This window comes from Pteronotus mesoamericanus, unplaced genomic scaffold, assembly GCF_021234165.1.
Source record: "Pteronotus mesoamericanus isolate MK-2021 breed Mesoamerican mustached bat unplaced genomic scaffold, CSHL_Meso_final contig_134, whole genome shotgun sequence".
NCBI classification, from domain to species: domain Eukaryota; kingdom Metazoa; phylum Chordata; class Mammalia; order Chiroptera; family Mormoopidae; genus Pteronotus; species Pteronotus mesoamericanus.
In genome coordinates this window covers 3,461,974-3,483,926 of record NW_026555061.1, presented here as the reverse complement: position 1 = coordinate 3,483,926, position 21,953 = coordinate 3,461,974, and the positions used below count along the sequence as shown (strand labels likewise).

General features: G+C 43.0%; 1 protein-coding gene across 1 annotated transcript in view; it reads left to right on the top strand.

Moving 5' to 3' along the window:
* PACRG (parkin coregulated) overlaps positions 1–21,953 on the top strand; it is a 386,248-nt gene that overhangs the window by 49,351 nt on the left and 314,944 nt on the right. Inside the window, exon 2 of the mRNA XM_054595413.1 lies at positions 5,183–5,317. Coding sequence (XP_054451388.1) covers positions 5,183–5,317 — 135 coding nt within the window. The remainder of the gene's footprint in view (positions 1–5,182; positions 5,318–21,953) is intronic.

Here is a 21,953-nt window from a genome sequence, read left to right as displayed (position 1 = left end):
AGGTGTTATTCTCTATGGATTTTGGCCCAACCTCAATCCTCTAACACAGTGACAGAGGGCCTTTCCTAGAGGCAGAGCGACGGGGGGCCAAGTCATTGCCAACACTGGGGTTCTTAGGTGTCCCAAGAAAGAGACTGAGAAGAAGCCCCAGAAGCATATCCAGACAGACTTCATGAAGTTCACGCTGGAGCACTGGGAGGCAGCCCAGGGGGAGGGGGTCCTCTGACCAGGCCCCGGGCTTGGCCCCGCCTGGCTGCCTTCAGAAGCTGGGGACTTTGTGGCCTGATACAAACAGGCAGGCTTTAAAAAAATAAAAATAAAAACAAACACAAAAAGCAGGCAGGCTTGTGGAATTTTCCACCTCAGGGGCTGGCGGCGTCCTTTCCAGCTGTGTTGCCTGGTAACTGTTCTGGCCTGCGCTGCGGGAGCCAGGTGGGACCTGGGACTGCTCGGGACCGGTACCGCCGCCCTAGGGCAGATGTCCGGCAGCCGACTGAGCGCATGGGTCAAGTTGAAGCAGGCACTTGGAAGGCAGAGAAATTCAGCTACTTCTGTGTTTTTGAGTAGGGAGTGGAGGCGTAGTGACATGTTTGCTGTCAGCTTGTCCCGTGTTCCTTTTCGCCTCCTGGTCTTTACCCCAGCCACGTGCTGTTTCCCGTTCTTGAACCCTGGTCCGTGCGGTCTCTCCAGGCACCTTCCCTTCTCCACACCAGCTCTGCAATTTCCGCCTGTCTATTGATGCCTCAAAGCTTTGATATCCTTGTGTGTAAGATCATTTTGTAGGGGTTTTGTTGAAACCCCTAATGTTTGTAAAACAGTAAATACAATTTAGCAGATTCTGTTACTATTTTTGATGCCCCCAGGCCCACCTTAAGGCCTTTGCCATCTCTCCTGCTTGGACCGCTGCAGTCAGTTTCAGATTGGCCATCGTGACTCCGTGTTCTCCTGGCTTCAGGCCGGGCCCATAGATCTCAGTGGAATAATCTTCCTGGAATAGGCTGCCCACAACCCTTGGACGCTTTCTCTGCCACCCACTCTCACCCGGAGGGCCTGGCTTTTAAGCACTCCACAGTAGTCTCTGTATAAACATTCATAGAAGCGCTCTTCTCTGGCTGTTGCTAACAAGAACATTGCTGTCATAGTGTTTCGTTATATCGTTAACTTATTATATTGTTAAAGCTTCTTATAGCTACCTGGTCCTAAGAGCTCACTTTTGTTAATGTTGAGCCGCACCTACCATTACAGCCAAATTGGCTTAGTGTAATATTTTGCAAACAGTTCCCTGGTCATTTGGTGACCTTAGGCATTGCAAAAGTTGGCGGCGTGGTGACACAGTTACAATTGGCAGATGAGGCAGCCACCAAATTAGAGCGCTGCTCGCTCCAAAGCCGAGGCTTGTCCCACGGGAACGCGGCGGCGGCCCGGCCGGGCCTTCCCGGGCCTGCGCAGGTCCCAGGCAGCGCAGCTCCTGCCCAGCAGCGGCTCACCCCGGGGCTTCCGTGAGTCCGAATTTCAGGTTGAAACCAATGAAAACAGCATAGTAATATCTTCGCATTTCATTGTTTCAATCTTAGTTGAGTTGTCTAAATGGGCCAATTTGAATAATGAAATGTAGATTTCCCACTTGAAGGAAAAGGCATTTTTTTATAGCAGCTTTATTTATGCCGAAAAAATAGGACTACTGAAAAGGAGACTGTCAAACTGTATGAGAAAGAATTTTCGAGAGCCTTAAATTCCGCCCTACTCATTATGAGTCTCTCGTCCCGCCAGCCGAGGCTGGGACGGAGCCCCGCCGCCGTCACCGCGCATTGGGAGGGTGCGGGCGCCGCAAGCACGTGAGCCTCCGCGCTCGCCGCCAAGCGCGTTCAGTGCCGTGGCTCCCGCGAGTATTAAGTTTTATTGAAAGCTCTCTGCTGTAATGTCCGCTCTGCCTAATCGGTTTATGGATAGCCCCCACCACACAGCCAAATCCTAATTGCGTTTTCCCTCAAATCTAGTTTGATTTATGGTTCCTTATTTGCTCTATATGATTTATAATAATAAATTGGAGTAAAATCCTTAAGACATCCAACAAAACTTACAGCCGTTGTTCTATAAACATGGGATTATAGAAGGATCCTCAACAGTATTTTTGATCGTTTTTAAAGTTTAGTCAAGTTACACGCCTCTGTATGATTTCCATAATGATGCCTTTATTATGTTTCCTGAGGTCAGTTGTATTTCCCTGCGGTTTCTATGTATGGATTTTTAGAATTACTTGGAATGTTGGAATGGATTGTGTGTAGAATATTTAAAAAATAGCATGTCCTCCTATGAGGGTTAAGTGGCTATTTGTATTTGGAACAGAAAAAAAAATCACCTAGCGAGATAGTGACCCAGCGTCTGCATAGAATGAGGTAATGGCCCCGCTGCACCAGCGGCCGGCACCTGTCAGGGTACCTCATTTGTGACAACTCAGGAAAACCCTGCTGGCTTCTTAAAGGGAACTGTGTGTGTTCCTGGGGAAGCTTGGACAATGAGCACTTCGAGTTGAGAAGACTGGAATATATTTAGAACAAGAGATAAAAGGAGAAAGAAATTGAGTTTAAGAGAATACAAAGAAGGGAGAAAGATGAATAATCGCGAGCAAATTTTAGGTCAGTTAAACAAGTGGGAGGCTAGCTGTCGAAGGCATAAGTAATAATTTAGCATCTAGAAAATATCAAAAGGATGGTAAGCAGGTGATGAGCAGATGAGCAATCTGAATACTAGTTGGGGCTGCATTTTTCAGTGAGGAACTGGGCCTCTGATCTCTGTGGGAGTTCTCAAGGGGCCCCTCGCGGGGCCTGGGGGGCCCCCCGCCCACAGTGATGACTGTCTCCCGCCCTCACCACCAGGGCGCTGTCTGAGGGGGCCTCGCGGAGAGTCAGGAAGTTCGCCCCTGCGTGTGGGGAGCAGGAACCCTGCATTCCTGCCACTCGGGGGGGGGGGCTGTTGGTAGAGGCCCTTGGGGCTGCGGCCCCCCCCCACGCCCCGGGGTCAGCGAGGAGCCCCCTCCACGGGGCTCCGCAGGGGCCAGGACCTGCCCACCGAACTGGCAGTGGTGAGGTGGCACTTTCCCCGAACTGCTGGCCCGAGGATGTCACATTAAACCAGCTGAAACTGAAGGTTTAAGGTCCAGAGTCACAAAGTACACCAACACCCACAGCCCAATGGAAAATCAGTCCCCACACTGAGAACCAGGAAGATCACAAAGCAAATGACAAAAGACAGTCAGTAGAGGCCACCCCGGCCCAGGCCCTGGCCCCCACTGTTCCATTCTCTGTCTCTCAGAGTCGCTGTTTTCGCTTTCCACCATGAGGGAGATCATCCTCATCTGACTTTTTGTCGGACTTATTTCACCACTAGGTCCGTTCACACTTTTCCAGATGGACTTCCGTCTTTTTTTTTTTAAATGACAATATTGTTGTATAGATACCACATTTTCTTTATCCATAAAAGGTTAATTTAAAAACAGAAAAGTGACATGTCTTCTGACCAGTAATCAGTACTACACAGTAACAGTTCATACGCACACACACAAACACACGTGCACACACTGCACTGTTGCACGATGACTTCCTCTACATATGTAAGCACGCCGTCCTTTCCTTAGGTTATGTTCTGCCATGTCCGGGGGTATTGCAATGAAATGGGGATGTGATAGTTAATGGTAATTGCTTTTTAAACGTAACTTCTTGGCAAAATAAAAAGTCAATTCTTTATCGCTTCCCCAAAAATGCAATTCAAGATTTACACACCGGTCCATGAATTGCCAAAGCCCAGGAATCAGAGCTGCCTAGTGGTGTCACGGGAATGGAGCGGAGAATGTTCTCCTTTGTTCACAGCATCCAACTCTTAGCTCTGCACAAAGCAGAGGCCACAGGTGCGGGGCTGTTTAATAAGTGAATTTAGCTGAAATGGGAGCCAATCGCTCTAATATCGGAGGAATTTCAAATTGTGACTAAGTAAGGAGAAACCTCGCTGCCCCACCGCCCGTTGTCCCCCCCCCCCGCCGGTTGCTCGCGTGATCGCGTGCTGGGAGCGACAGCCCACTGCGTGGTGGGGACACTCACGCCCTCAGCAACAGCTGCTTGCGGCCTCCCTGCGAGCCCCCAGAACTGGTCGCAGCAACAAGCTGTCTCTTGGTTCCCTCTCAGTCCCAGGCTTTGCCCTTATACGCACGTTAGGTAAAATGTGTTTGTCATTATTTGATATTCCAGTACATACATTTTATGTATTTCTTTGTTAAAATTAAAATTTTTTATGGATATGTTAAAAATTAAAATGTTAAGACATTACCTAAATTATTAGCTATCTTGTTCATATTATTAAAGATATAGTGTTTTTATTAAACGAGTGTTTAGTATTTACCTATTTTTCAAGCAGGGAAAGATACATGTAAGGAACAATACAGTAGACTACAATTTTCTGAACAGTTCACTAATCACTTTGAATTTTGTAACCTAATAAATTAGTTCATCTGCAAATACTAAACACTTAAAAGATGTACTCAATGTGGATGACTCAATATAAAATATTTCTTTAATAAAAATATCAATTTGAGAGATGATTCTCATGTAATCTGTTACTTTCTCATATGTTCTTATTACCATATGTTTATTCTACACATAGTAGTCTATCATTTTTCTTTTTAAACTTTGTCATTTATCATTAGTAAATTATATATCACATTTTTGCAGCTTTGCTGTTAATATTCTTAACATGATAATATATCCTACCATTTTATGTATGGAGAATGATTTAAAGGGGATATTTTAAATTATTCAGTATTCCACCAAGTAAATCAGACCTGAGATTAGAACTTGCAATTATTACAAAACTTGAAGTTTTAACACTCTGAACATAGATGCCTTTATTAAAAATTTTAAAACTAATTATCGGGCTTTTCTTTCTTATAAAGTGATATTTTAAAGTCACATTTTCTACTAAAATAGCTTGAAATAAAGTAAACACCGGTAATTATAAAATAATTTTCTTCTCCAAATGTTTGCATGAGTGAAATTTTTGTTGTCCATTATTAGTAATTTGGTCTTTATCATTTAGATTATTTATGCAAACCAATACTTAATAACAGTAGTCTTTCCACTGTGCATTTTGTACTTTGCTTTAAAATCTGATACCCGTTTTGTTGTCTTTGAAGGTGAGAGGCCCCCCGGCTGCAGGGGCATTTAAAGAAAGACCAACGAAGCCCACAGCTTTTCGAAAATTTTATGAGCGTGGAGACTTCCCAATTGCCCTTGAGCATGATTCAAAAGGCAACAAAATAGCGTGGAAGGTAAGTCAGGGCACAGCTGGGAGAGCCAGCTGCGTGCGCGCGCTCGCTCACTCGCTCGCGGGGCGACGTCCCCCCATGCCAAGCTACCTTGGCTGATGAGTGAATAAACTGGAGTGGTTTCTCAGCAAATGGAAGAGGGTGGGTAAGCTCTTCGAGAAAGTGCCCCCGCTGCCGCGTCAGCTGTCCACCTTGACTAACAATTAAATTATGGCCTGCAGAAAAGAAAATGACAGAGTTGCTTTGCCTTGGAGAATTGTCTGGTGCCCAATTCATCTCTATTTTTATGAGAGCCTGGCAGCCCGTCCCTGTTTCCGGCAGCTCTGTCAAATGATGGAGCTGGTGGCTGGCTCCGGCGAGCAACAGCCGTTCATCTCCCCCAGTTTCACCTTCCTGCAGGACACTTCCAAATGGAAGCTTTAATTACCTAAATGGATAGGTCAAGATCGGCTGCTCCCTGGAAACACAGAGTGGAATACAAAAGAAGGCAGGTGCGCGGTGCTGCTCCCCATCCGTCCGCAGCACGTGCCAGCCACGCAGCCGCGGACACGCGTGCCCTGTCGCAGGGTGACCTCCACCGCTGAAGCCATTACAGCGCCGACCCTTTTTGGACCAAAGGTTAATTGGCCTCAAAATAAATGTATTACCTAATGACTCCATTCTAATGTGGCTGTGTTTCTTTCCAAAAGCCTCATTGATGTTATTTGCAAAAACTCGCCAGTCTCTTAACTAGAGAAGGCTGTTACATTTAATTTGAAAAATGAATGCTGATCTCTAACCGGCGCCTGCAATTTAATTAATTCTTGTTATCCATGGCTTTGCGTTGGGTGATATTTATCAGAGAAAATGCCTTCATGGCCTAGAAACGGAAAAGCGGGGCACGCGTGTGAGCATCACTTCAGGTTTGAGACATAAAAGGCTTTTGCCAAATACCATTTAAATTAAGCAATTGACCCATTTAACTAAAAAGTGCCACAGAAGTGTCGGGAGGTGAACACAGGAATTTTTTGTAATTAGTAATGAACACATATATGTTAAAAGATAAAGTGATCAAATTGGAGAATTCATTGAAGTATCTTAGAAAGATTCATTAAAATTAACCTCTTTTTTCCTTTATGGAAAAAAAACCCTAAAAGAATTGTTTATATTATTTCTAGTATGTATTCAAATATTTTCATAAATTATCAGACATTTCTATCTCTTGAGCAGGCATCTGATATTCAGTTACTGAACTTAGAATTATTGCAAATTATTTGGCAAGAGAAATCCAAAGGGGTCCTTGTTATTGAATTTTGTCATTCTTTTTAGGTTGAAGGACATTTTGCTTTTAATCATCACTAGTAAAATATGAAATTTATTATGTGAAAATGTGCATATAATAAGAAAAAATTATAGGATCTATAATTAATGTAGATATTTTAGTCTTAGCATAAGCACATATTCCCAACACTTTATTGTGATTTGGGGGGTTATTTATATTGAATGAGTTATGGGGATTTTATGTTTATCTATTTACTGTTTTACACAAGATAACACAGTGGAGGTTCTTAAAACCTGATTCCTTTTAAGTAAAACAGTAGGCCATGTTTCTTTATAAAAAGTGGGTGGATTTGGTCTAAGTAATTATAGCACATAAAAATCATTCCAATAAAAAGAATTTATACATTTTTTGACCTGTAAAATAATCTTATCAGTAACTTTAAGAAATATCAAGAGACTAGGAAAAAATTCATCTTGAAAATAATCGTTGAAAATTATCTTTGATAATTCAACAGTCAGAAGGGATATAAATTGCTTTCTTTTTTTATAGCTATATTAATTCTTTTAAACTACTATTGACAGTAGTACTGATTCAGCAATCTAAAACATCAGACTAAAGTGGAAGCGACTTATTTGCTGCCACCGGTAGGATAATAGCGTGCATTTAAAGAAACATCTCATCCTAGAACTAGTAGCTTCTCTCTTTTAAAGCTTTTCTAAACACATTTCAGCTGTACGACTTTAATGCTGAAAGTAAACCATCCAAATCATTAAGCATAGGCTCAATATTCATGTGTATTCCCTGGCGCACTCACTGTGGGGACAGTCTGGTACTTGGTAACAGGATAGGACTCGGCTGCAGGGCGCCGTTCCTAAGGGGCCTCGGGTGTCGGAGCCAGCGGGGCTTCCAGCACACAGGCGAACAAACCAGCCCACAGGCCAACCAGGGCCCCGCGCTGCACTTCCCTGTGGCTGGCAGAGGGGGCACCTGGGCAGGCGCACGCCTCCCCTTCATGTCAGGCCGCACCCCTGCGGAAGGTTCCTGGGTGGCTGTGCTTTGCACGCAGGTCCTGGTCCCTTCTCTCACTCCCTGTGACACCCCAGCACACCCAGGGAGCCGTGAGTGTCCTGAATGGCGTGCACAGGTAAGGGGGGAGGAGGCCCATTTCCTTTACTAGATTGCAGGAGCCTGTGACTCTTAAGTACTTGGGGCTCCCTGCTCCGAGCCATGGTGAAGGTGGACCAGCATCTCAGGCTCCTTCTTGACCCTGAAGTGCTGCCGGGGGTCCCTGCCCAGGAGGCCAAATTCCTTTCTCCTCCTTCTGGGGTAGCTGGCCCATCGCCGGCAAATTAGAAATCACCAGTGTTGCAAAATAAGAAGGCTCTATGGTTGTGTCCTTCTTATTTTCTGACCTAATGACATCAGAAAACAGGAGTGAGACTTAGAGACAGGTCCCTGTCGTTGCACATTTCGGTGTCTCCGCCCCCTTCCTGAACTGACCTCACGGTTTAGTGCCGGCAGAAATGGCCGTTCGTTCCCGCGCCGAGCGGTGGGGCAAACCGAGCGCTGCAGCGGGTGCGGTGCCGTTGTTCATTCCTGTGGCGTCTCTGAGGACGGGAGCAGCGCGGAGCGCAGCTTTCCGCCCGCATCTGCGCTCATACATCACGGCTAACCATATGTGGCCGTTAAGCACTTGAAATGTGCCCGGGGAGACTGAGGAACTGAACTTTTAATTTTAATTAATTGTACTTTAAATGGCCACATGGTTACCATATTAGACAGCACTGCTCTAGAGGAAGATAATGGCAGTAAAAAAATAAAAAATAAAAAAATCCCTGACCCTGCTCTCCAGACAGCATTACAGCCACGTGGGAATGACTATGTGAATGAGCAAATAGGACTGGCACGGACATTTTTGTCCTGGCTGCCCACCTCACTGTATACTCCCTGGTAAATATGAAAACTTTTTGCAAAACATTCATAGTAAAATTTTCTGTGTACTCACCGGTGGCAAGATGCAGAGCCCTGACCCAGACTCAGAAAGCCGCCGGGCGAGCTCCAGCACCTTTTTGATTTTCAGGTATTCATTCTCTAAGTGCAGCAAAGAATCCGTGAGTAACAATGGTTAGAGCCATAAAACGCATCGCCATTACTTGGGAAATTTTAATCTGCCCCCCTTTATGCGTTTCTTTGACTCCACTAACATTCAGGAAACGCGACTTTATCCTGTGGGCGATAGCTTCCCCATGCAGAGTACAGGCAGCAGAAAACACAGGAGAGCTAACCATTCTGATACCTTGCAGAGCAGGTGATCGGCCGCAACAGTGGACACTTAAAGGCGGTGTTTGCGTTTCCACATCTTAAATGTCCATTTTCCAATGTCCCGTGCCCTGGGGATGTGACTCAAACCCCTGACAGGACAGTGCCGGGGTGAAGGCGGGTCTCCCTGTGGCCCTCCCGGAGGGGAAGGGAATGTTACACGGAGTTGCAAAATACGTGTTGCTGCCACCGCTGCTGCTGGGAGGAGGGGGGGAGGGAGGCATTTGTGTAGAAGGTGGTCCTGCTCTGGGGAGGAGTGTTAACTTGCAGCACAGCTGAATGTGAATGCGTGAGCCATGGGGGAACGTGAAACTATCTGGACATGCGCCCTGCGAACCCTTCTCTCCTGCCTCCGGGCACCCTCCGCTCCCTGCCTCCGCTCCCTGCCTCTGCTCCCTGCCCCCGCTCCCTGCTCCCCCAGAAAGATTTGCCCCCAAGTCTTTCTCATCAGTGTAAAAGAGCTTCAGGTCTTAGATTCTTCCTCCGCCCTCTGGCCCTTCGGCCCTTCTTTCTCCTTTAACAGTTGGTGGTGCCCATTAATAGGCAAGTGGATAAAGAAGAGGTGCTACAGCCCTGGCTGGCGTGGCTCAACGGATGGAGCGCCAGCCTGTGAACCAAAGGGTCCGTCACTGTTCGGTTCCCAATCAGGGCACATGCCTGGGTTGCGGGCCAGGTCCCCAGTAGGTGGTGTGAGAGAGGCAACCTCCCACTGATGTTTCTCTCCCTCTCTTTCTCCCTCCCTTCCCCTCTCTCTAAAAATAAATAAATAAATAATCTTTAAAAATAAAAGAAAACAACTGCATCTATACAGACCTTGGGAGAAAGAGTTGGAGAATATTGTCATTTTGATTTTAAAAATAACAGCATTATAAACCGTTCACTTATTTTGGAGATGAAAACAGCTGCAACTACATGACAATGTCTGTAAATTCTTTCCCTATCTGGGCATTTTGATGTAGTAGATGTTGCTAGAAATCACCTTTCTCCATCTGCCCGTACACCACGCTACGCGACAGAGTGTGATGTGCCCAAAGAGAGCCTTGTGTTCCACTCGGTCTCTAATGAGTGCGCACGGGAGTGTCCCAGGTATTAGAGAGGCTTGGATGAGAAGCGGAGGCCCTGTGCTTCTAGCCCGATGAGGGTATAATGCAAACCCAGTGATGAGTGCCACTATCATAGTAAATCCTCACACTGTCTTAAAAAGGGAAAACCTCAAAACGGACTTGCGCTTTGCCTCAAATCTCCCTCTGCGCACCCTCCAGCCCCTCACCTGCCAGTGTCATGGTGGGCATTCTGCATTCTTGGTTTTTTATCCTTTATTTGATATGTAAATGATTTTCAGTAGCCAATAATATTGAATAAAATGAATAAAACCAGAACTGATACACGCAGGCAGTGAGAATGGACTTCAGATGGCCTCTCTTCGCTGCCAAAAATGAACCTTCCCACTGGCGTTGGGAGATGTGCACAATTCCACCATTAGCCATACTTTCCCTGAGGTTAGCACGTTAATTATAGTTAGTTGCCAATTAAATCTAGGATCCCAAGACTTTGTTTTTCTATTAAAAAGTGACTTCATAGATTAATATGAATGAGGTAACTAAAAACATACTTTTCCATTTTTTTAACCAGTGAATTATATAATTGTATTCACCTATATATATAAATATACACCCCGGTTTATTTCTAGAAGATTTTAATTTGTTTTGCAAGTTTAGAATATTGTAAGAAAAATACAAACCAGGTAGGGACCTACAGTGATGCCAACATGACAGTTTATAAAGGTGGCATAGCCTGAAGTTTTCTAAGGCAGGAACCTCTGTCTGGTGTCTCGTTTGTCCCCTCGTTTGTCCCCTTGCCGAGAGCCGCACCTGCACAGAGCCGGTGCCCCGTGATGTGAGTTGAGTGGCTGCAAGCCGACCAGAGCATGTGATCACCCTGAGCCCTCCCTTCTCTGGACTCCGCTTCCTTGACTGCGCCTCTCACCCTCGGGCGGCCTCCCTCCCTCTGCAGGTGAGAGCCCCGCCCCACGCCCTCGCTCCGGCTCTCTTTAATTGGGAGCACCGCGGAACTTTGTTGCATGATCGCTGTAGCTGTGTTTGATATGTTCGTGGAAAACTTCAATGAACAAATATTGATTAGACAATAGCCACAGGGACCAAGTCTTCTGGTAACAAAATGGGAAGATGAGCATGAGCAAGTTGGTTTGAGTTCGCCGTCCAGGGTTATATACCAGTTTCGGCGGGTTGGGCTTTTATTGTGAAAGGGCTCCTTGTACTACACGTGCATGCTTTTCTGATGACTACTGATTTTTTGACTTCCTTAAATTTCAAAATGACAAATTCATTTTCCTTTTTAAATGACTAAGAATGTATATCCAAATGGAACACCCAAGTACAGAAAATGCTGGACATAAATTAATTGGACGCTTAAAAGAGCTTAAAAGTATCTACTGAAAGTGGCTGGACAACCCCTCCAGCTTTGGGCTGCCTCCCAGGTTGGCTGGGACTCGTGCACAACTTTGGTCCGAGGTTGGTTTTCCTGTGGTGTGACCCCCCCTTTATTTAAGTTCTTAGCGGAGTTGGTATCATGAACGGTAAAACCTCTGCTGGTGCGACTGTTTTCATTGACATAACTGATAATTTCCCACTAGGAAAAAGCTACAGAATATAATTATGATTAAATGTGCACTAATTTTCTTACAATTAAAACCAGCCCCGAACTGTGAGAGCTCCTTGTCTATAAATACTGCCACATTTTAAAATAAGTCACATCGTGATTTGATACCTGATCCATTAACCCGCAGTATATTGTTTTCAAAATTCTGGAATTTTTAAAAAATATTTTAGTGCTTTGGGGCCTTCAATTTCTTAATTTTTCAGTATCTTGAGGATTCAAAATTAATCTTTTGCCCCCACAGGTAAATTCAATACTGATTTTTGAAATCTTACAGGCAAATCTATTTAACTGTTGAACAATGTGTTTCACATGAAGAAGCATGAATGTTCTCCTGAAATTGTCCCAGAGTTCAATTTCTTTTGATAGCTGCCAAAATTTGGGTTTGGAAAATGGGTCTTGGCACAATTTGCAAGGCAAATTTTATAGGAAGAGTGACAATTTACCTGATTTTTGTCTCCATTACTAATTCCTCTGCGATTAACGATTAGACCTTATTCTTGAAGTGTCGGGAAAAAATACTCCTCTGGCTGCTCCCTGCAATTTTAGCTCAGGGGCCATGTCCCCGAAGAACGCCACTCTTTCATCTGATGCAGGTCGCTATGCCTGATAAGTAGTGAAAATGCAACCACGTATCAGAAATAACTTTAATTTAAATGGGGTGGGTGACCTCTGAAAGCTCGATGGAGGGTTCTCTGCTGAATGGTCCGGCTGGGTAATTTATGTGAGAAGTCGGAGCGGACGGTTCGCTTTTGTGGAGCAGGGCTGCTTGTAGCCAGCCTGCAGAAACAAGTCTCCCCCAAGCCTCCATGTGCTCCTCACAGGAGGGCATATGCCGTCTCATTGAGCTGGAAAGTCCGCTGATTTATAGCTCCCGGAAAGTGCATAGATTGAACGGAAAGGTCGGCCGCCGCTCTGTGACATGATTTGGTAGGCTTCGGCTCACGACACTCCGCGTTACCAGGCACCCAAGGGGAAGGAGCCATGTTGTAAGTTTCAGGTCCATGGTCCACTGAAAACCAGAGGGAAAACAAATCGCGCTGGCTTTTTAAGTTAAAGGACCTTGCTGCTGAAACGTAGGAGCCTCGGCGGCGTTAGGGTGTCACTGCGACAGCGCCTCATCGCCACTCACCGATCCTTGAGGACCTGGGGTGGCTGCACCCACCCCCGCTCGCGTGCTGCCCTTTAAGGAGTGTCAGCACCCTAAGGCTTACACTAAAAAGGGCTATTGCCACCTGTCAGAACGTTTTGTGTGGGGACAGGCTCCGGATTTGGATGATTTCTCTGCGTCTGTCCAGAGAGCGCACTCCAGGTCTGTTCTAGTTAGCGACTGAATGAATGGTTCTGTCTGTCTGATCACTTGGCAAACACCCCTTTTCTTCACCGAAGCGCCTTTGAGATCAAAAGTTCTTTGACAAATGACAAATGAAATCAAATGGTAAAAAAAAAAAAAATAGCAATGTATGTTTGATGTTTTTATTTAGAGAGGTCGAGGTCTCTTTACATTTGAGGCTTCTAGTCACTCAGTGAATTTCCGATCCCCCTGCTGCAGTGTTCAAGTTTCTCCTTTTCTTTCAGGCAAAATCTAAACAATTATGTTAATGAGTAATTATTTCAATTTTAATCAGTATTGAAGACAACAAGTTTAGGAAATTATATTTTACTTTTATCAAAAAGGAGGTTATCCTGACCTTTAAATTTTCTGGAAAATGAATACTGGTGGGATAATCAGTTGCATTCATGTAAAAAATATAAATTTTATCTGTATTATTAAATTTTTATTCTTAATATGAAATTTATACATGTTTACCTTAGAAAATAAAATATTGGCAACTAGAAGGAAGAAATAACTCATCATGCAACCATTCACTGAATGCAACTGTTAACATTTTTCGAAGTACCTCTGTCTTATCTTTCTTTCTACATAGTTGAGAGAATAGTGTATACAATACTTCTAAAATCTGTGATTATATGATATAAAAAATTTTATGCACTTATTAAATGTCCTGATTTTTTTGAGTTTTCAACTAACATTACTATAAAAAATTTGGAAAATGGATAAAATTTATACAGAAGACAATATTCATCCCAAGATAACAGCTTTTAGTATAGTATTGATGTTTTAGTGCAGCCGTTCTTCTGCATGTAGGATTTTTACTTTGTTGAAATTATGTTTTGTATGATGCTTTTTAAGGAACTCAAAGGAACCTCCAAGGACTGATTAGGAGAGATTAGTAAGGGACGTAGCTGCCACGGGAGTATTAATCATGCGTAGTTTCCCCTCAGCCTGACTGCAGCAACAACAAAGGAGGCAGCCAGAGCAGGGCGCGCCTGTTACAGCTCTCGCTGGCCCCTGGACGCGGCCTTCGGGGAGGGCGGCGGCCGGCGCGAGCCTCCGCACGGCTCTGCTTCAGCAGGGCCCCGCATGGCCTCTCCGTTAGCGCCTGGGTGCTGCAGTGCCGACCGCCGAAGTGAATTTGTCACTGTGAGCGTGTCGTCCGACATTAAGTGTGAAACACCTATGGGAAAAGTGTGAAAATGGACAAAAACCATTGACAGAATCATAAAACGAATTGCCGCCGCAGTCCAAGACATAGCCCAACAAACAGTCCTATAGAACTTCAGAGATGATGTTCCAGTCTGAATAAGGGAAAATTCCCAAAACTTTCAAGCCATAAATGTCCATTTCCTGAATTTTTAAATTACATTCATCTCTGTGTATCCAAGTATATATTTGAGCAATTATATCTATATAAACAGGTACATGGGTTGACTATTTCTGAATTCTTGAATTTCATGAAAATATATTTTTTCAACGTTCATATATGAACCATGATTTGATCATAATTAACATACTTAAATTACAGCCATTCCCCTATGAATAAATCTCTTAAGATTTAACGTTGTTTCGTCTAATGTGGTTGCTGACAGATAAAGACCAGTTTATTTTTCATTTCTTTGATTTGTTTTTATTTGCTGGCGTATTTTGGCAGTCTGGGTAATTGCACTATTTCTATATAATTAAAAGTTGCTTCTGTGTATATATTCTTTTCATGGATTCTGTAATATAGTGAGCTCATTGTGTCTACCTACTTGAAACTTTTTCTCAAGTGAGGAAATTTTTCTTCTGTAATATCATAGATTATTATTTTTGTCACAATTTCTCTACATTCTTTCTTAGAACAAATATTATATGTAGACTGTAAGTATATTTTATCATTTGTATTCTCTCCCTCAATATTTTTAATCTCCATTTTTTAAAAAAATACTTGTAATAAAGCTTTCTTATATTTTTAAAATTTTCTTTAGTGTTAATTTTTCTATTACTGCCTCAATTAAAATTTTACTTGCTATAGTCTTTTTATAGTCTTGCAAATATTGATATTGGCTCGTTTCTTCAGTGATATAATTATGTACAATGGCTTAAAATTATTGTACAGGCAAGTATTATCGTAGAAATTGTGTCAAGTTATTCACCTGCATTTTGTAATCCAGATAAGGAAAAATAAAAAATATAAATGGAGCATAATTCCACAGCCCCGAGGCGGCCTTCATTAGATTGTTAGTGTTCAGTTTCAGGCCCTTTTCTTTCTGCATATACAAGTCTGTGTACGTATGCAAACGTTAAACTTTAAAAAACACTTTACTCACACTTTATAACTTTTTTCAATTAATCACAAGTCATAATCCTCTTTCCATGTCAATGAAAAAGTCATTTTGGGAACCTCTAGAGTGTTTTGTAATTTAACCAATTTCTAGTTGTTGTATATTAATGGTTTTATTAACTATTTTGCCATTTAAGTAGTACTATTATCAACATCATTGTAATCCTTGAGTTTGCCTATTTCTAAAAATCAGACTTCTGCAGAAGTGAATGTCAAGGGTCTTGCTCACTGTCAGGTTTATTAAGATGACCTTCCCTTTCCTTTTGTGTGCAGGATGTTTATGAAACCCACATGTTACTGTATAGAACTGGCCTTTGCCAAGACATAGAGCCTGGGGCTGTTCTTGACCTCATTTACTCTTTGCTTGGGGACAGGTGAGCTGTTCTCATCAGCTACACTTGGACTGCCCAGCTCCTAGCTAGTTCTCCGTGTCGGAATGAACATGCTTCCTCAGTCCTGTTCTGTCTGCCCAAGAGGAGATGATCTCTGATCTCTGACACTGAGGTAGATGACACCCACGACCCCGAAAAGGTCCGCGTGCCCAGTTCTGCCACCCCTGCCCTCACCTGCAGCATTTTGCTTGTGGACCTCACTATTTTACAGGACGCAATGCCATGTGCCACCACGGGCCTCTGTCCTTCCTTCCTGTTTAGCTGTTTCTGAAGGTGTGGCTGTGAATGGAGGTAGAAGTGATGTTGCTGGGGATGAGAATGAAAGTGAATAGCACTTTTTTGTAGGAAACAGCGACCTGCCAGCCGCAGGGTGGTGCCCTAGTCCACTGTCCCCCAGCCTCTGCTCTTGCACCGCACCTGTTCTGACCAGGTCGCAGAAACAGCAGGGAGGCCAAAGCCACCGACGGACTTCTGCGTGGGTGCTTCTGGTTGCAAAATCTGAGTGCACCACGAACTGTAGTTTTCCTATCCAGTTCCACTGGCCTTATTCTATGTAAAAATCCCTTTTAAGTCTGCCTGTGCATTCACGGCACTCCCCAGCTTTCAGTTGCATGCCGAGTGTTCCTCCTTCCCTGGATCTTCATAGGCACAGTGGTTTTTGTGGCACGTTGGGAGACACTGGCAGAGACTCTTGTGCACATGCGATTTTAAACAGCCAAGTCCAACCGAGGGGAGTCCATCGTTGGGCTGCGCGCCTTCCATTAGAGAGAAGGAGCGTGACCCCCTCCACACCTGGGCCGCAGCGACTCGTCCGCTGCTGTCGTGAGCGAGACACAGCATGGGCCCTAAAGCGAGGACAGTAAGGGCTCTCGTCTCAAGCAGCTTCTTGACAAGAATAGACGGCCATTCAACAGAGAAACCGAAAAGGGTCCAAAGAGTTCATGTCAGGTTTTAAAATAAATTGCTTCCTCTTTCATAAGCCATAAATTCCTAATCCTTCACTCCGTATGTGTTAAGTATTTGCTACTTTAATGATCTAGTTCAAATAATTTCTGTAGACAAACTTTTTTAAATTGAGAGACAAGAAAATTTTTTACCAGCTCATGTATTTGCATGTATTTTAGTGAATGATGTTCCTTCTATTTTAGTCCATTTATTATTACATAAAGGAATACTAAGTTTTACCTTTAAAATGGTCTTGTGGCAATCAAGTCACGTATGTATGTATGTACTTATTTCCGGTATCAGCGGGACACCACCTACCCCAAAGTCTGCTCTGTTTTGAAACATGTTCTATATTCATGTTTTCACCTTGGAGAAAATTTTAAGGATTCATTCTGTTTAGAATTCAATCTGATTTCAAGTGAACGACTTTTGTAGTCCCTATTAAACAGCAGCTGGACTCGCTCGTTGGAGTCTTCGAACTCTGTCTTGTTTTATATTTCCTGTCTCTTTAATTCACTGTGCTTCATTTCAGGTGCTCTCCTCAACTCTGTCTTCTAGTTAAATAATTCATTAGGTTTAATCTCCTGTCTAACCTATGTATTTCAGGAAATATCAATTCTAGAATTTATTTTTCTTTAAAAGGTCTACCTGTTGTTTTTCCTAATGTCACCTGCTTGCTTTATAGTTGTAAACGTATTTATTTAAAGTGTGTTTCACATCCACCTATCATCTGTACTTCTGGGGACTTCAAACCCACCAGTTATCTCTGTTCTCAGCTATTTTGCTGGCATTTCCGCTGGGAGCTTCCCTTTTGTGGGATGGCTTCGCTTGGCACCCCGCCCGCACCGGGAAGTGGATCGTCCCTCCGCTCGGGGCCATGAGGAGGCGTCCCCGTGGTGAGCTGCCAAGGGTGGCTGCACGGGCACAGCTCCGGACAGCTTTTTAGGTGACCGGGTTTCAGGTTTCTTCCCTGGGCTGCCGCTTACTCCGTGAGTTTCCTCATCTTCTTGTCTTCCGTGGAACTTGGTTTTGCCTTTCTTACTTTTGAGACTGGATATATATTTTTGTAACTTTGCCTCCAGCCTTTATCGCTCTTTTGATCATATTGACCAGAGGTCTTTCTGTAGGACTGTTTCCTCAATTAGCTTAATATCTTTGCTTAGATACAGGAAAAAAAAAAGTTATCTTGGGATACAATCTTACCCCATTGTAAGATTAATTCTAAAATGTGTCTATGTAAAAAAGTCAATGAATTAAAATATTCTTATGGAAGTCCTTTTATGTAAACAAATGTAATCAACAAATGTTTATTGTATGATTTTGTGTGTGCACATGTGTGTAATTATGTAATAAATCTCTTGCAGATAATGAGTTGGGTTTGGAAAAATCACAAAGAAAAGACAAAGTTTAGTGCCAACTCACAAATGTTATTTTTGTATGTAGTGTGTGTGCACGCACATCTATGCATGTGCATCTCAACATCTCGTTCCTGTTGCTGTACTGGAGTTAAGATCCGAGTTTTCATTCTGTAAAATTTTACCAGCTAATTAAGGGGTGCAGCTGACCCTAAGAAGACCTTCAGTTTTTCATTAGTAAAATCTGTCAATAGGGAATCTCTTGAGAAGCGTTAATCCATTAACTGAAAAATGCTTTCCATTTGCATTCAGCTATATAAAATTTTACTAAATGTAAAGTATCTTTTAAAAATCAACAAAATATAAGATTGAAGAGAGTTTAGTTTTTTTAATCACCCTCCAAAGAAAGAATCACTTTAGTTTTAGTATTAAGTTACACTTTTGAAGAGTTGCTTGGGTGACGATGTGTGTGTGCGAGCACAGAAGAGGTGGCTCTTTCACATACATTTTTCTTTATATACTTTTAAATGAGATATGAGAGGCGCTAGTGTGTTAGACTGGTAATATTAAAACCACAAGTAAAAAAATATAGAAGTTAAGATTTTTATAATTCTATTTGGGAATCTCTAGCTCATTCTGCCTGTGCAGGTTATACTTTTAACACTCCAATGTAACTTACTACTTTTAATAAACTAACGATGGGACCAGCTTCGCATCTCAAGCAGCAATTTAGCAGATGGTTCATTTTGTGAAGAAGAAATTTAGACCCTCACAATGTGACCAGATTAGTTGGGGAGTGGAAGGGAAAATGAAAGGAAAATGCATGGATTAGTTGCAATATCACCAGTGAAGTTTTGTCCAGTCAATAATACTAGAATTTAGGTCAATTTTAAAAAAACAGTGTGCTCTATATCTAACGAATCCATCTTCTATGGAATATATTAGAATTGTAGAAATCTTTTTTAGTAAGAAATGTAGCATGTTCTTAATGCAAAACTTCACTACCTGACTTCTTAATCACCACTGTTTTTCTCATCATCCGCTGTCTTGTTCTTTATACATCAGAAATCTGTGTGTGTGTGGATTTCCAAACAAACCACTTTGTTTCTTGCCTCCTAACCTTCACTCATGGGTTAGGGCCCGTCTCTGGGAAAACCAGGACATCCTATGTCAGTTGTAGTGCTGAGGGAGACAGAAATCTGCTCTCACGTGTCCCCTGGGGAGGGGGACTTGAGCCGGGCACTATTTAACTTTCACCTGCTGGAGCCCCTGATGCGTCACGAGTAAATATTCTAAAGCTGATGTTTGAAATCACGTATTAACATGCTGTATTTTACACTTTGCATATTTTGTTTGTATAATATAAAAGCAATTTGAATTTCATCTGCTCGGGAGCTAAGAAGAGTGAGGATGGTTATCTTAAGACATAATTTAAATTTTATTTTCTAGCATCTTAACTGTTTGGATAGCTGCTTATTTTTATATTTTCTTATAGAATGTAGTTTGTAATCCTTTTAGGACCTACTGGGATCAGCTCACTGAAAATTACATACTGCTAATACGTAGAATTAATTTATTTCATTTCTAGTGGTCCGATCATATTGAAAATGTATTCTTTTGCATGTGGTGGTGTTTTAACTGTGTGTCATCTAATTGCTGCCTATGCAACTTAGTGAGAAGTAGCTATTTATTTGATAGGCATTACCTGAAAACCAACGGTGTGCCAGGCACTGTTCTAGACTCTAGAAATACAGCAATGAATACAGCAGACTAATTATCTGCCTTCATAGAGCTTCCATGGTAGTAGGACCAAAAACAAACAAACAAACAAAAACCCCCACAAAAAACAACCAAACCGGTGAATATAGTAATATTACAAAGAAAAAAAATAGGATGATAGAAGTAATCATGAAAGTATAGGGTACAGTTTTCTGGATTAGTCAGGGGAGACTCCTTTAATAATAATGCATTTAATCAGAGGCCATTTGGTAATATTGTCTAAATTCATTTTTTAAATAATTATCTCTACTGAATGCTTCTCACTTCTTAAAGTATACCGATATCCTAAAGATGAGAAAAATACAATGCAAACAACCAAATTGTGTGCTTTCAGGACCTATTAATTACTGAAAATCAGTGTCAAAGTTATAGCCCAGCACTAATGAATTAACAAATTATATTTTAATTAAGTTCTTATTCTACTTAAAGACTAATTAAGAGATCCCAAATGACTGTGTTTTCTGTATTTCAACATAAATATTTTATGAGCATATGCAAATACATATCTCCTTTGTGAAAAGTACTTTTCACATTTTAAATTTAAGGAATCCTAAGTAACCAAGCAAATCCATTTTTTATGTCCCATTTCTTTTAAATGTAAAATCATACTAGTAAAAAGACTTAGGAAAACAAACAAGAAATGATGAGACACACATGAACAGATACACCTGGGTACAGAAATGTCATATCCCCATTGTCATTCCATGGGTCATATGCACTACGATCTTCCAATTCAAGCGAGTCAGGCCTACAGGGAAGACTGACTGACATGCTTTTGGGGACACAACCGGATGAATCCACAGCATAATATGCTTTTTTTTTTTTTTTTAAATGAGCATATCAAGGTCCCTGCTATGACAGTTACAGAAATTAGTAGAATTGAACGTAAGGAGCTGACACTGAGTATTAAACACACACACTCTCGGTTTGCTCCGAGCACTCGTTCATCCATCACGCGCTGGGTGACTGCAGTTTACTAGGTGCAGTGGAAGCCGCCGGTGATGGAGGTCTTTGCACAGTGCATACAATTAGTCATAGTGAAATGAAGTGAAAAGTAACTTAAAATAATGCAAAATTACCTGTATCTTGGAAACCATAAATCAAAATCTCTGCCCCACTGTGAGCCACAAAATTAGTAGAGGAAATGTGCTTGAGAAATCAATTGGATATTAACCTTATTATATCAAAAAAAATCTAAGGTTTGTATAGTTAATAATTATACACATTTTTGTAATGTATTTTGCTTTATGAAATTCTTTGGTCAGCATGAAAATGTTCACCTATTTCTTAATGTAAAACTAATGAGAGTTTTCTACCAGATGACATGTGAATATACTGTCTTTTATGGAAAAAGTCATGAAAGATGTAAATACATAGCTGTAGCCTGTTGTTGAAAGAAGATACGATCGAGCCCCGATTCTGAGTGCGGGAAAGCCACCATCACTTAAGCTGTGCCTTGGACCTTGGATTCTCTTGGGCGTCCTCTTCATTGCCGTTCGGATAGGACCTGCATGCAAAGCCGGTGCGGCAGGGAGGGAGCTCCGACAGAAGGGCAGGGCCAGCCCACGTCCAGGACGCCTTGCGGTTACAGCCGGTGGTTCTAACCTCGGGGACGCGCCATCGCCTCCCCTCACCCCCGCCCCCGCCCCCCCTTCCCTTCTGTAAGCAGCACCAGTGCGTTTTCTGGACAGTTTTTGGTGGACTTCAGCTAAAAGCAGAATGAGGAGAGAGCGAGTTGAGTGCCTGGGTGATCAGGGCTTACACTTTCACGAGACCGTGAGCTCGGTCGGGTGGCCAGACTGGAAACCAGGCAAAGTCACGGGCAGGTCGAAAGCTTTTTATTTCATCATGACTCTGAGCGCACGTGGCCCTGGCCTGTCCCTACCCCGACACCACCCTTCTGAGCCCCGCCTCCAGCTATACTGGCTTCCTTAATTTTCCAGGAACATAAGACCAGATCCATCGCCCAAGAGGCCTTTACACCCAACTCTTGGCCAAGTTCCCTCCTTCAGGTCTATAGTATAGCACATCCCCTCTAAAATGCCACCTGTCCCTGTCCCCCAAGCCCCAGGGACACGCTGTTTCTTCAGATCTCAGTACCTCTCCTGCCCTGGGCAAAACCATGCTCCAAGGAAAGCGTGTGTCTGTGGAAGCAGTGCCATGTGTTTCTGGACCGGAAGGATGAAGCCACGATAACCTAGATGAATGCGTGGGAGCAGGGCTGGGACAGGTGCTGTGGAGGTCTCA